Here is a 14,802-nt window from a genome sequence, read left to right as displayed (position 1 = left end):
CGGTGGTGTTATTTTGAAATTGGACTCAACATTTTAATAGGGCGAGTGAGCCCTCTTGGACGAAATTAAGCTTTCGTTTGAGCAATTTTAAATGAAAAAAGAGCTACATTAACCGGGAAAACCTACATTCCAAGTAACACGGGCGAACCTATAAATGTTCGTTTTAGCCTCATCCAACGCAACGCAAGCACGGACACGGAATACCCTCCAGTTGCCATGGCGTTAAGTAGTCACGCCCCCCAACTTTATACGTCACTATAGCCCTCTCCTTCCAATGCATCCTCCCACTCAATGAACACCTCGCAATTCAAAAGCTAGAGGGTGCAGTTCCATTCAATAATTCCTGCTGACTTCATTTCCACAAAATGTGCCATCATACAGTTTATATAGATTGTTTTGCCGGCAAATGGAGGAATTGTGGAAATACAGGCCAGGGACAACTCTTTGGGTTAAGGGGGCTCCCATCCCCGGGGAGGGCACTGAGTGAGGAACAAAAATGGTCCTGAGTGCCGAGAGAGTAGAAGAAAGTTGGGAGCCGCCTTGGGAACTATCCCTGTTCTGGGAGTAAGTTTCTTTTGTGTACATAATTGGAACTTTGGCTGACAAGAAATTTAAAGACTAGGGCCAAGACAATAATTTAATTTTTGTTTGAGAAACTCTAGTAATTAATGTAGGCTTGCGAGAATTCAGCCCTGAACTTTGTTGATTATACTGTTTTAGTCGGGACATGAATTAGTTCACTGCACAATTCCTCCACGAATCTGCTTCAGGGTGTTATCCGTATCAAAAGAACTGTTTGCGTAAGTATATAATTGGAACTAGCAGTACTACAGGGCTAACAATGAGTGCAAGTATTTTTAAAAATATATTATTTATGCGTCATTATCACATTGGGCACACAAAACAATATATACACAACTAAAGACAAGATGACCGGAGCTGAAAAATCGAACCTAATGATTGCCAACAGGCAAACAGCCCCCAAATCTTATGAATATTGGTTGGGGATTTTTATTGGTCATAGAAAACTAAGCTTAACCTCTCTTAAGAGCATTTGTACACGATGGTTCTGGTTCAAGGGAGGGTCGTTTTTGAGGGGTTGCTCATCATTTGTTATCTACATGACTTGAGTGTTGGATAAAGACCGTCATCGCCTGTATATTATTTCTTCAATTCAATAAAATCTTGAATTTTACTGCAACAACTCATAATATATAATTATACAGTCTCCCGTGTGACAATCAAGTCTTGTTCAAAACTGTGGCCTACAACCACAGGGCTTTACGTAATGGTTGGTAAGATTGCGCAACCCTTCATTGACCAACTGCTTGGGTTATCAGAGTGATTTTACTGCTTTCATCTATATGTCTTATGTTATCCTCTGATTTTATTTATTCATTTTTATTTATTTTTTCCTTTTGTCACCTGTTTATCTTTTCACTCTTAAGCGAAATCCCGCTTGCACTTTCACTTAATGCTCTTTAATCAAGCACCGTACCCTGACAAAAATATACCAGTGCCCGATCTCCCTCTTCGGTAATAAAGTTGTTTTAGCGCCTTGGGATGTGAAAATTTATTCAATCAGTAGTCCATTGCCTAATTTAATCACTTCACATTTCTGAAGTGAACAACACTCCATTGCGATTTTGCATTGTCATGCTTATTTTTCTGCCAAAGTAATAATTTAAAGAACACAATCAAATCAGAGGAGGTACGAAAAAGTTTGGAACGGATATACACAACGCCCTCTTTTGTCATAATTTCAATAATTATTTGATGCTGTGAAGGGCTGTTTTCCAATACTCAACTTCGGCTCCGTCTAAGGCTTCAACTGTTTTTTTAACTAGCTAACGTTGAAGCTGTAAGCGCCGTAGTTAGTTTAATAGTGCCACAAAACATCGAATAAGATGCAAGAGAGCCAGAAATTACAGTAATCCAACTTAATTTAAACGATTCAGGCCCACAATCGGGGATTGGTTTTGGGAACGAAGCCACAAACGGAGCCCAAGTCGAGTATTGGAAAAGGGCCTGATTTCATTCATGTCATTAGGCCTGTACCCATTTCCCTGTACTGTCTTCTTATGCGTTTCAGGGCACAACAGGATCCGGGAACCAGTCCGAAAAAACACACAGACAAGCTAAGCTTTGGCGCACTACAGTTAGTGTTGTAGCTCCAGTAAAAAAATCAGTGCATTGCGATCGATTTGTAACAGTTTACAATTAAATGACGTCGTGATTCGCGCTTTAATAAAATTATGCCAAAGCACTTCAAGGTAGAAAGGCTTTCAACTGTTTTGCTGCAAGAGAATATGTCGTAAAGTAGTGTAACTAGACTGCGAGTGTGTTACATGAGCACGGTGAGAAATTATTATTACAGGTTGCCATGGTTACCAAGGTATCCCTGCTGTTTGTAGCCTTTGTTTAGATCTTACGGTACTTTATTACTTCACTGAGAGAACTAATGATCACAAAGAAGAACTATCCTTGGGAAAGATGTGCAGCATCCCGACACTGTAGACGTTGGCCTAATCCACTTCCATGGCCAGATTGAAGTTGATGGCCTTGGGCCTATAGTCTAGTTCAATAGTTGTGTAGCCTAGGCGGTCCACAATCCACATAGACTAGCCCTAGTACTATATTTTAGGCCTAGGCATGCTAGGCCTACTTTAGATTTTCGAAGTAGGCAAATATTTTTCAAGCCCCACTCCCAGTCCTCATTTTTATCTCGACATTTTAGCAATGACTAACCACCTTCACTGCATTTATAACCGATGGAGGCAGGATTCAATATTCTTTTCTCATTCTTAACATAGTTTTACTTAGCTTTTATTTATGCCCATTTAATATTAAATGTAACTAACCTCAAAAAAGACAAAAATTGCTTAACTTGGTGACTTAAGAAATCGCTATTCGTGTGCCCATGCAATTTTTTTTTTGCTAAGCACAGCAATGTTGTTTTTTGCTAACCATTCATGAAGCACAACTGAATCAAATTTGCTCAACTGTAAGCAAAGTGAAATTGAGCCCTGGGGTTGTGCTCAAAATCAGAAATTTGGCAATTGCCAAATTTTCAACATAGGCGGAGTTTTCCTTGGAGATTGAATCGATGAGTGATTCCGATTTATATGCATCTTCATAAATGCCTCTGTTTAGATGTGAGTATTGGCCCAACAGTCGTTTCCACCTGCCATCTCTGATAATGGCCCGATACCCAGGAGGTGGACAGTTACCCCCCATCCACTGGGACGACAGGGACAGCCCAAGCCACCCCCGTCCCTTGGCCGGCAACAAACAGGTGTATTTTGGTAGTCACGGGTCGCCGCTGTTTGACGACAGCCCCCACAGCGCTATCGTGTCCAGGGCAGTGCTGCTGGAGCAGGACTTTGCCAACAATTTGTCCCAGGGTCAGGGCGGGTCAGTGTTGTGGCAGGAGAGAAACGCCCAAGCCGTCTTGCAAGACTACATTCACACCGTGACGATGGCCATCAAGAAGATCAGTAAAGAAATGGAGGTGAGTAAATCTGTATCAATCAAAACGTATGCAAATTTGAAAGGATGCAATGAAATGGGTTCTGAATAATGGAAAAGATTAAGACCCTGCACCATCCTTTCTTTTTTCATCTCCTGAAGCACAGTGATTTACCTCCTCAACCAAAAATGAAAAGGTTTGTGTGATATTTCTTCAACTTGTCACTGTTCTTTGTACAGGCTATCGAAGAACAACTCCGTAACAAAGAACGAGCAACTGAACTCACAACCAACTCCCTGAAAAACCTGGAACTACAGCACGTAGGCTCCATCTCTGATCTGAGACAGAGAGTGGGCAGGTAGGCTGTTCCTTCCAACCTCTTGAGGACATCTTGGAGAGGAATATTTCTGACTTAGATCAAATCCAACAAGAGAATCGTCTGGAGAAACGTTATCAGTGCACAGTTCAGATTGGCTCATTCACTCAACAAGCAACGAGCCATGTAGTTTGTGTATGAGTGTGGGACAATGGTGTCAAATTTGATAGGAATAAAGACTTCTTGTCTTGACTTTGGCAATTCTAGCATCACTTCTGAATGTGTTACTGAGTTGGCGATTTGACAGTGAGGTTTTTAAAGATCATGTGATGCATCGTGTGTTGTAATCATCAGGTTTTAAAAATTGACAGTGCATTACATATGATCTAGAAAATCGGTTGGAATTTTAAACTGGTTCTTTTTTTCAGAGTTCAAAAACAGATAAGTTGTAGGGTATGTCACGTAACTTTTCAGTGGTTTTTTTTTCGGAATCAGGTGCGATGTATCCATTGCCAAGCTGTCCGGAGATTCACGTAGGACATCAGAATCTTTGGCAGCCATCAACAAACAGGTGCAAGATCAAAGTATACAGCACGGGAAGACAGTTAGTGACTTAGAAATAAAGGTGAGAAATAGCTAAACAAATGAAGGCCAAGTGCAGGAACATTGCGAAGCCATAGGAAGATAATCCTCTGAGTTCCGAACTGATTTGGAACTTTTTTGGGTTGGGGGATTAGGAAGGAGAATGGGGTGAAATATAATAATTGACTTTTGTTGCTACATCGTCATAATGCTAATAAATTTGTTGTTTACATAATTTAATAGAGCCTGACATATACTTATCTTCTAACGTCTTATCTTAACGTCTGGGCTATACTGTCTCAAGTCCTGCACAGATCTCTACAACCTACTGGTGAATTTTGGGCGTGTTTGTTTCACGCCGATCTTGATTTCGATCACTTAATCCAATGCCGATTTGCTCCATGCATTACGCGGGTTTGGGTGTCAGTGAACCAATGGCAGATCACTGATCTCGATCTAGATCCGTGTGAAACAAACAGGCATGTGGAAGGATCTACTCAGCAATGCGGACAAAGTTATTCACAAGTTATAAGCCAGATTGCAATGCACTCTCCATTGGCACACATTCGTTCCTCAGATTTCTAGACTTGAGACGCAGCTGGCCAAGAGCACCTCTGACCAGCACTCGCAAGTCGGCTCGATCGAGACCGAGTCCAAGCACCAGGTGACGCTCTTGGAGACCAAGACCATGAACCGGTTGGAGGAACTGCAGAGGACACTAGATACCCTGCAGATGAAGCGGGACTCGGACTGGCAGCTGATGGAGAGAAGTCTGACAACAACAGTGGAGTCTACAATTAGCAAGAGGGACAGAAAGCAGGTCCAGTTCTCTGGTTTCTGGGTCCAGTGAGCAGGGATAATGTGGTGTAAAAGAGCATTGAGAATACTACATCCACATTACTGAAATGTGCTGTATAAACACTTGTTATTCTTGCCGTGTGAAAACAAAAATGAAAGGTCTGAAAGGTTTAGTGTGTGTCACTGCTACCTAGGCTGCTAGCTGTTCCAAGTAATGTTATATACTGAGTGAAACCACTTTGTTCTCCATGCTTTTGACTCAAAATGTCTGACAGTGACACAATTTATAGATATGCTTAATGCTACCTTTTTACACAGTACTGAAGGTTACCAAACTTTTTTAAGACCTCCCCACACCCCAAATAAATGTAAACGGTGTTATACTCTAGATTTTTAGGTAAACATGTTTAGGAATAATCTCTCTTGGTTTTTCTGAATACTTCAGGAACTTTTTGAGCAGAAGATATTGAACCGTCTGGAAGACATGGAAAAGAAACTCATGCTGCAGGAGGGAACCATCCGCACCATGTCGGACGAGTTGCACGCCCTGCTGGGCGACAAAATCAAGAAACTTGAAGCGCGACTCCAGCAGCGGCAGGAGGCGCTGCAAGGGGAGGTGAAGCGAGACCTGGAGGAGATGGGGGAACAGAACGAGAGCGGATTCAAGCGGGTCAAGGACAGCATGGCCACCATGCGGATAGTGCTGGAGGGCAAGCAACAACTCCTGGCCGAGAACCTTCAGAAGCAGGTGGCCAACGTGAAGAAGCTAGTGGTACTCACGTAACAAAAGTGCCTGTCCTGACTGTCCTTATTGCCTTGTATCGGCTACTGCGCCTGGCACGGGGCGTTTTTTGGCGTCCCTCGGAAATCTGGTCTGTAAAGGAATTTCTACTGCCGAGAGAAAATGGGCATGGATGTGGCATAGCCTACCACTTGGGTGCCACTTTGTGGTTGGTTGATTGACTGACCAATCACAAGCCCTTTATAATCTGGCCGCCATGCTAAAGTACCCCCCCTCATTGATGGCAAGGAGAGATGTACGGCCAACAATCAAATGCCATGTGCTTTGTGCCAGCACCTATATGACAACACTATGGGTTTGCACAGTTCTGCATTGCCCTTTCATTTCATTGTATCATGGGGAACGTGTTATGTAACACTTTTGCCGACCTCAAATATAAAAATTGATTTCTTACTTGTAATCCCTGGAGCTACATTATGGCTAGTCAATGGTGGGGTATTTGTGGAATCGGTACAGGATTGTGGGTAACCTAAGGTGCAGCCAGTTTGTACTTTTGCTGTGCCTTTCAATTTCGGTTAATTTCAACCTTTTAACAAGTTGTTTTGGGCTGTTTTCTTTACATTTTTTTTGTTACCCATGGTCAAGGTTTGGTTATAGCTTTGAAAGTAGAAAGTGGAAAACATCTACATATCAAGCTTTAATGTATTGTAGCGATTTTGCTGAAGTTTATTTGGTCGTGTTTTTGTGCCTGGTAAAAACGGTGTCCCCTCATCGGACCTCAATCAGAAAAACGTACAATTCACCAAGTGTATTTCCAAAGACACACAACAGCTCTTCTTGTGAGAGACAGTGAACAACTTATAAAAGATATCAGTTTAATAGTGTTATCCTCACCTTTTCCAAACAGTTCTGGTAATGTACCCACAACAAATCAGACTTTCACCAAAAACTTATATCTGATTGACCTGTTGACATTGTTTTCAGTGCTTATGTTGTGGCAATTTAACCTCAGACAGTTGCAGAACAGAGGGAAACTGAAAACATAAAGAACCCCAGGTTTAAATTATTAACTTTACTCTTTGTAACAACTCTGAGTGAACTCGTTTTCACTTAGCAAATGATATTTGAAGTTCTTTTCAACCTTACACCAAAGTTCTCGATAGGCAGTTGTTAAACTTTCTTATTACATGTACATGTGTAAAAAGTAAAATGTACTAGACTGCTTGTAGTTGGCATTGAACAGCTCGATGTCTTACATAACTGCGTCTTGTATATAATGTATATAATTTTCAATTATCCTCATGCATCTCTTTACAAATAAAGATCAAGAGCTATGCATTTTTACATCTCTCAAAAAGATCTCTAAGTTATTGAACCTGTGCATAACTTACTTTCATAAAATTTTTAACAGGTTTCGGTTTTTGTCATTTTTAGTCAGAAACCATCTCATGAGACTGGTATTCCTGATTCATGGTATCTCAGTCATTTGCCTTATTGCTTAGTCCTCTGCTCATTTCAGTGGTGCCTAATCAACAAGAAGGAAATCACCTGTGATCATATGCAGCAAGGTATGAGACGGAGAGAACCCCCCCTGCTTTGTGTTGGTCATTGTCTCGCAGGAATCTGGGGAATTCCTTTCAGACATCTTGGGGGGATGTGTTAAGTAACAATAGTCTGGAATGTGTATAGGGATTGGACATGTTGGGGGGGGTACCCCTCGGTCTCATATCTTGCTGGGTATACGTATGATGGGTCACACACAATAGCGATATGTCATTCCTTGAAAAAAACTCATCCCAAGTGATGTAGATATGTAAGTGTGCTTAAAACTGGCCCACACTCATATTGTGGCTGGTGTTACGACATTTATAGTTTAGAATTTAAATTATTTTTAGTATATTTTTGTTATCCAGTATGGCCTTCAAACTCTGCAGTTTTACAATGTTATCTATTTTGTCACATTTAACCTTTTTGCTTTTTTAGATTGTATACAGTGATTGTATGAAATGTCAATATTCAGAATTTTACTGTACATTACCCGTTTGTATTTGTTATTGTAAAAGATGCGAGAGTGAAGCAATAAATTTGAAATGCACCCCTCATTTCAGTTTCACTCTTGACTTTTTTATTTGATGGAAACAGATCCCAGGTAGCTGTCAAGTCAAAAAGTGGTAGTGCATCATCAGTATCGGGGCTGTGATCAAGATCTACTTGTCTTGCTGCACAGATCACAGGAGTATTGAAAGACTTGCGGGCATTTAACTGCAAGCATTCCCTAATAATGAATTTGATGTTTCTTCCTACGAACAACCTACTTTGCATGCACATGTAGTGCATGTGAAGCTTAAGAATTTTCAACTGTGGAGATTTAGTTTACTGATCAACAGTATGAAGAATGTCATTTCTATGCCAAACCAGTAGGTCAGTTATAAAAATCAGAGTATGGCAAGAAAGGTGTAGTTGTCTTTTTTGTCAAAGAAGTTAGACTTTTCATTTCTTTCTTTGTAAATAACTTCAAACTTTTGTAGTAAGCAACCTACATAATTCTTGCACATGCTATATTCCTCGGCTGGAATAGCCTTGGACGTGGACATGGGCATAAGCCTAGGCACTATTAACTTGAATGTCCGTGGTCATTAAACCATGGATCCTCCAGCCAATCGACTTCATTCTGTCCAATGCATGTGACTGCCTGGATGGTCGGGGTTCAAGCAGTGCAGAATGGTCTATCGCAGGACAGCAGGTCAAGAACGTCTCTCTCCTTCCTCATTTTCACCAAGTGATACCGCCTGACATCGGATGGAATGATTTTACTGCTTGGTACTTGGTGGGAAACCTCATGATTCGCACAGCGTGTCGACATTTAAAGTGCTGATCCAGACTTTCCTGTCAAGTCAGACTCCTGACTTTACTCTCCCTTCGAACGTCGGCCTTTCTTCCAAAAGTCGCTCTTGGAATCACATTAGCTGTTCACATTTTTTCATACGACAAAGTATGCTGACATGACGTACACGTTTTGGAATACATATCACTGTCTTCATCGTAAACCTCTGGTCCATAGGTATGCGTATGGCTTTGAGTGTCCTTCGTCCAAAGGCTGGAGCGTACAGCTCGTCTTAAATCTGCAGAAACAGATTTATAAAATCTATAAGATCACCTTAGGCATTCAACAAACAAACTTTCAAATCGAACTTTCTTCAAGTAAGTTACCTTTAACCTGGTTTACATTTCTTGAGATATCCACTTTGCTTTCATGTGTTTACTTCTTGCGAGAGGCAATTAAAATGCATTAAGACAGCTGCTTTTAATGGACTTCCTGACTGTATAAGGTGGGGTATTCCTCAGGAATTTCTGTCTTGATACTTTGATTAACCAAACGAATGAAGTACAATCATTGCCTCTGAATATCCAGAAGGATTTTAATCTGATTACAACCTTGTATTTATGGCAAGTTTTATATCTAACACTGACGGCAAGTATCACCGTTTGGCAGGCAAAAGTAATGAAAGAAACTTACTTTTGACCTTCTTGTCAAATTGCTTTTGCTTAGCTTTTTCTTTGTTTGCCTCACGTTGTTCTTTTTCTTGTTCAATCTTCTCCATACTTCCCCACACCTCCAGTGCTCGTTTCTCAACCTGTGTGAAAAAAAATGCATATTCCATCTCATCTTCATATCCCAGTTTAAAGTGTTTCATCAGTTATTTTTAAACATTTTCCCCCAAACAGGTAGCTTTTCTCCAATTTTATGCCAAAGAGTAGCAGCAATCTTAGCGATCATTTCATGGACCATGAGTTCTGTATGTCTTTGCACTAGTATGCCAGTTCATCACGCTCCTTTTTTGAGAGGACTATTCGTTAATCTTCCGAAATTCTTCCCTCTGCTGGAGGCACTCATTACCATCACGACACATCATAGGTCCAGCAGGATCGTGACATCACAGGAAAAATGTCTATTGCAGACTACCATAAGCATCCATACAGTCGCAGACTAAGATCAAAAGTTAGTCACAAGATCGTCCCAATACGAGGGTGGTTTGCGTTGGTGGGATGAGCGTTTTGGCTACTGGCGCAGGTGGATTTTCAATGATGGGGGGGGGTTGCTAACCTGTAGAGCTAGATACAGCTTCATGTCTCCCCATCTTGGATTGTGTGGGTTCTTCCTGACAATGAACTTGAGAACGGGCTCCCTCCTGTCGAGGTCAGCATCTTTCAACAGATACGACTGTTTGGCATCGGTTTTGGTCATGAGCAAGTGCTTCCCTTCAGAGTCTCTGAAAAATCAATGAATTCACATTTCTAATGATGGAACACTGTAGTGGGAGATGTATACTTCAAATACTGGACTTTATAGGCATCGTTTCCTGGATGCTCAAAGGTTTGCTTCAGTGTGACTTACTAGGGTAGGCAAGCTCAGTTTGTGGTGACAGTACTGAGATACAAGGCAAAGCCAACACTTAATTATATAAAATATAATTCAATAAGGTTGCCAAGGATATGTTGTGTCAAGCTCACTAAATTATGCAAGACTGCACAGCTACCAATCACAGAGGTACAGTGAGACAGGCAAAATCATTGAGGAAGAACCTGTGTTAATAAAACAATTTTGCAAATGATGACTGACAACAGTTATATGAATGACAGCACAAAACTGAATACTGTATCACATACTGTTAGAAGATCGCTGTTCTAAACTTTGATTCTTTCTGGAAACTATCACGGAAAAAGGTCTATTGCGGACTACCATAAGCATCTGTAAAGTCGCAGATTAAGATCAAAAGTCAGTCGTTTGATTCTTTCTGGAAACTACTGTTGGACTTACCTACATTCATCACACACTTCATATTCAAAGTGTGAATAGATGTATGAATCTTGGAAGCCTTTGTTACATTCCACACACACTGACGGTGCGCCACCTAGCAGTGGGCCTGGAGGAAAAAAAATCAACAGCATAGGAACCAATAAGGCTTGGCATATGTCAAAGAACGAGATTGCCGAGTCTGGTGAGTACTGAGTGAAGCCATGGGTCTTAAAAGTACTCTTCATTTGTTTACCCTGTTCACTGTGTTGAACAGTTAGTCAACGTCCAGTTTAGACAAGCTTGGTTGAGTTCAAGTCCAACACAGATAAGTGTAGTGAGGGGTGATTGAGCCTTTTGGCTGCACCTGAGTTACTTGGCTGTGGCTAGAAAGTACATGCCTGCCTTTGGAAACCATAAGCTAGTGACTTCAACTGTTTTCTATATACCAAAGCCCTATCACATCTAGCTGTAGCCAAAAAAAGGAAATGGCTTCTGACTGGGTCACATACAAGTGATTCAACTTTGGCAAGGTCTAGTACCTGGCTCGTGGACGATCTTGACCTGGCTGGACTCATCCTCTTCGGGTTCCTCCTCCAGCAAGAACCCTGCCCCTGTGTCAATCACTCTGCCTGAGGAAGCTGCTTTCTCTGCCCTGAAATCATTTAACCCCCCAAAAATAAATAAAATGAAGCAGGACGTTTACATGAAAGCCATCAACTTGTTTTAATTTGGTGGGGAGCTCCAACATCTCCTATTAGGAAATGAAATGAATCTCTTTTTTGGAACGTGCTGATACACCTGAGGGAACAGTTTTTAAGTCTTTGATGTGCTCATGCTGTTAAATTCATGACAGGACCATTGTTTAGGGCCATTGGGTTTAAGTTGAATTCAGCAACTGGTAGAAAAGATAATGTTGCTGGGCTTTTTGATTTAGCCGCCAATCAGAGACAATTCAACAAATTTAAGGTTATGACGAACATGCCTGCGTGCTTATACAAGAGCAGACTGACAGCATCCACATTATCTGTAAGTCTGGTGTCCCGGAAGGCCTGCACTGGATAACCTCAACGATGCCCATCTGTCTTCCCCATGGCTTACTGGATAATCTTGACACCCACAGACCTGTCTAGAGGTGCGGTTGGAGAGTAAGACCTTTAGTAGTCAACCAATGCAACACTCACCTATCTGAGGGTTTGGTCTGTGGGTACGGCCTACTGGACAACCTTGCTTGGCGAAGTAACAACGCTCGTTGTCTGTTCTTCTCAATCTTAGCTCTCTGTGCATCGGTCAGGGTGGGTTTTGCTTCAATTCCAGACATTGTCAATTACCTACAGATTAATAAAAAAGTCAAATAAAGAAGACTGAAGTATTCTCGTTAGCAGAGAACTGTTAAATCAAACGTGGCATTCAAAGCAGACATATCAAACTTGGGAGGGCTCGCACTTTCCTCCAAATAACCAGACTCTTAATAATTTTGTTACAACTCCTCTTGTTCGGGAAGCATTTATGTATATCTTGAGGTTATCAGTCAGTCGGCCTGCATGATTGGTCAATCACTGGATCCAGTCAGTCAATTTTTCGGAACACATTGTCAATAATTCTGTCATCAACCGATCACCTTTCATTTGTAAATTGTAATTCGTGGTTGTAGATGACTTTGTTTTAGAAAAGGGAGAATTATGTCCAAAATATCTTACAGGATTGAGCAATACTGCAGTGCAACTGATTTCTCATAGGACTGAGTCAACTTGAATAATTCACTACTCGAATATTCAACCTTCAACTCGATCGAATATCCAAACGTTCAGTTGTACTGACCAGCAGATCGTTGATGAACAAACCATATACAAAATCAGTTGCAATAACGCACACAATTGTACATTATAATTGCTATAACAGCTTCTCATTTCTATGACTATCTCTAGCCATGATTTAGTACGATTTAACAGAATAACAATTTACTTCTTGCCCCGTTGACAATTTATTCCTTTGAAATTTTTTAATGAATTACTTTTGAATTGTTGTAAGATATTCTCACGGTCGGGATTACATCACTGAGTCTTGATTCCTGTCTCTGACTGGTCTATTGCTGGCTACTCCATATTTCACAAACGAAACTCAAAGGGGAAAAAGTAGTGTTCCAGTATATGGGGAAAATCTGAATGACTGAATATCAAATATGCTCGAAATTTCACTATTTATGCGCTATGAACATCTCCCAGACCATACCGGAAAGGTTTCAGTTTTTTTATCAAGTTGCAGCAAAAAGGAGGAAAACATGCAAATCCCTGTACAAAGTGAATGGAGAGTTGCCCCTTTGCCAAACTGAGAGTGCAATAAATGGAACAACCTCCGACCGCGAGAATATTACATGTATTGTCACTTTTCATTAAAATTTGCTCGAAACAAGCCTCCATAGTGTGATTTTTCTCATTTAAAACAAAAGAAAATACTCTCTTCCTTTTCACGAATTTTGCATTCGAATATTCAAATTAGGAAAATAATATTCAAATTGTTGATAATCGATCGATTATTTGGATGTTCGACGTAGCCCTAATTTCTCGTTGAGACTGACCAATCAAACCTAACAACATGAACAAAGCAGAGAAAAACTGGCAGTTGATGTCACAGAACTCCATTCCATTGTTGTCAAGTTTGTTAAAGTTCCTATTTTGCACCAGTTCCCAGATTCTTGCTGGAAATATCCACACATCTCTCCTTTTTCAAAACAGTCTCGCACAACCATAAATAAGATGGAAAAGATGACCAGACAACGGTGGAACAGCCAGCAGATTGAATGTAATCTCAACACGTCATGTACATGAAAAACCCAGAAATGGATGACAGTAATGATTCCCTAGGCTGCAGTAAGTTATTAGCTTTTTGACAGGGAAATGTCTTAACAGTCACATTTAGCAAAGCAAATATTGAAGTAGGCCTATATCAATTAGAAAACACTCAGAATTTCCATACCAGTCTCAAAGGGGATGTCAATTAAGAGGCATCCGTATACTGAATTCTTTCCAAAAACCCAGCTCTAAGGCTTGTGACAATTGGGGGAGGAAAACTTCCCCAAATCCTGAATCATTATCATGATTTTTGAGCACTGGACAGGAGTTTCCAAGCAAGAGCTATAAGCCTAATACAGCACGAGTGATTTTGCACAATGGTAGCTAGATAGGCATCACGCAATGGAAAAAAGAGCAAACATTGCTCCTTTTTCCTTCCCATAAATACATGTAGGTCGGATAGTGCCTTTCTACCACTGAACAAAATGATCTCTCATATGGTAGTAGCAAAAAGACTTATTTTATTCTTATCTGAGATCTTAAGATCATTGCCCAATATTATAAAGACGAGGCATGTTTGTAGAGTCCAAGCAGACTAGAAATTACTTCAAGAACCTTTTCAAAGTAATGGAAATCAAAACTCAAAAGTTAAGACACCATGACATTGATTACATGTAGATACATTATTTATTACTTATATAATTACAAAATAATATATCTATTATAATATTTAATTCAATAATTATATAGGCTATTAGTAATGTGGTCACAAAAGCTTCGCCATGTTCACCAACTTCTCGACGCAGGCCAACCTCCGCAAAGTTAATTCCCAGCCCAGTCATGCAAAGCTTCATATCAAATATAAAGCAGTGACAAAGTCAAGAACGAACGGTGTCTCCCTAGCCCAGGTTGGACGTCATGGCAATGTTTTCATTTCATTACGACTATAATACATGTATAATCAAAGTCAAACGTCCAGGGTATATTAAAAGTTGTGTGCAAAACGACCCGAAATTTGGTTCTAATTTGTTCTTGGTTTACCTTGTTGAAGAAACTAACGTAGTACGGTCAGGGAGTGTACCTGGGCTAGGTGTCTCCCATTTACCATAAAACATAAATATTTTCTGGTTTTCCAACAGGGTACGCCTGTAGTTACCCTCCGAGCATGTTCCGAGCTACTACGGGGTGACATAAGTCCAAGAAACGTGTGTTGTAGGCATATGCTATGGCTACGTCTTTGCACGTGCTCAGCCGTTTTGTAAACGGGAAAGACCTAGCCCTAGACACAATCTTGCCACACGAACTAAT

General features: G+C 40.7%; 2 protein-coding genes across 5 annotated transcripts; one reads left to right on the top strand and one right to left on the bottom strand.

Annotated features, from left to right (window-relative positions):
* Window positions 1-2,053: 2,053 nt before the first annotated feature.
* Window positions 2,054-8,009, top strand: LOC110988982 (protein FAM81A-like). 4 transcript variants are annotated; one of them, XM_087136902.1, is made up of 6 exons: window positions 2,054-2,158; window positions 3,154-3,511; window positions 3,709-3,827; window positions 4,281-4,410; window positions 4,945-5,187; window positions 5,611-8,009. In XM_087136902.1, the coding sequence occupies exons 1-6, from the start codon at window positions 2,082-2,084 to the stop codon at window positions 5,947-5,949; spliced, it is 1,266 nt and encodes a 421-aa protein (XP_086993028.1). In that variant the 5' UTR covers window positions 2,054-2,081; the 3' UTR covers window positions 5,950-8,009. The 4 variants fall into 4 exon arrangements, with proteins under 4 accessions (XP_086993028.1, XP_086993031.1, XP_086993029.1 ...); XM_087136905.1 differs by having other exon boundaries at window positions 2,084-2,273; XM_087136903.1 differs by having other exon boundaries at window positions 2,084-2,395.
* On the bottom strand, window positions 6,760-14,698 carry xpa (XPA, DNA damage recognition and repair factor). The gene is made up of 7 exons (XM_022250175.2): window positions 14,536-14,698; window positions 11,887-12,033; window positions 11,245-11,357; window positions 10,727-10,832; window positions 10,013-10,178; window positions 9,425-9,542; window positions 6,760-9,029 (listed from the first exon to the last, which is right to left on the bottom strand). The coding sequence occupies exons 2-7, from the start codon at window positions 12,021-12,023 to the stop codon at window positions 8,878-8,880; spliced, it is 792 nt and encodes a 263-aa protein (XP_022105867.2). The 5' UTR covers window positions 12,024-12,033; window positions 14,536-14,698; the 3' UTR covers window positions 6,760-8,877.
* Window positions 14,699-14,802: the final 104 nt, after the last annotated feature.

Source organism: Acanthaster planci, linkage group LG05, assembly GCF_054643075.1.
Source record: "Acanthaster planci isolate LZ-2023a linkage group LG05, COTS_SCS, whole genome shotgun sequence".
NCBI classification, from domain to species: Eukaryota; Metazoa; Echinodermata; class Asteroidea; order Valvatida; family Acanthasteridae; genus Acanthaster; species Acanthaster planci.
This window is presented reverse-complemented; position numbering and strand designations above follow the sequence as displayed.

Excerpts from the sequence above, each read along its gene's own strand:
- LOC110988982 (XM_087136902.1), top strand. The coding sequence starts at position 2,082 with ATGCGTTTCAGGGCACAACAGGATCCGGGAACCAGTCCGAAAAAACAC. Across the intron at positions 3,512-3,708 it reads AGATCAGTAAAGAAATGGAG|GCTATCGAAGAACAACTCCG; the intron begins GTGAGTAAATCT and ends TTCTTTGTACAG. Across the intron at positions 5,188-5,610 it reads GCAAGAGGGACAGAAAGCAG|GAACTTTTTGAGCAGAAGAT; the intron begins GTCCAGTTCTCT and ends TGAATACTTCAG.
- xpa (XM_022250175.2), bottom strand. The coding sequence starts at position 12,023 with ATGTCTGGAATTGAAGCAAAACCCACCCTGACCGATGCACAGAGAGCT. Across the intron at positions 11,358-11,886 it reads CAGACCAAACCCTCAGATAG|GGCAGAGAAAGCAGCTTCCT; the intron begins GTGAGTGTTGCA and ends AAATGATTTCAG. Across the intron at positions 9,030-9,424 it reads ATTTGACAAGAAGGTCAAAA|ATTTAAGACGAGCTGTACGC; the intron begins GTAAGTTTCTTT and ends CTGTTTCTGCAG.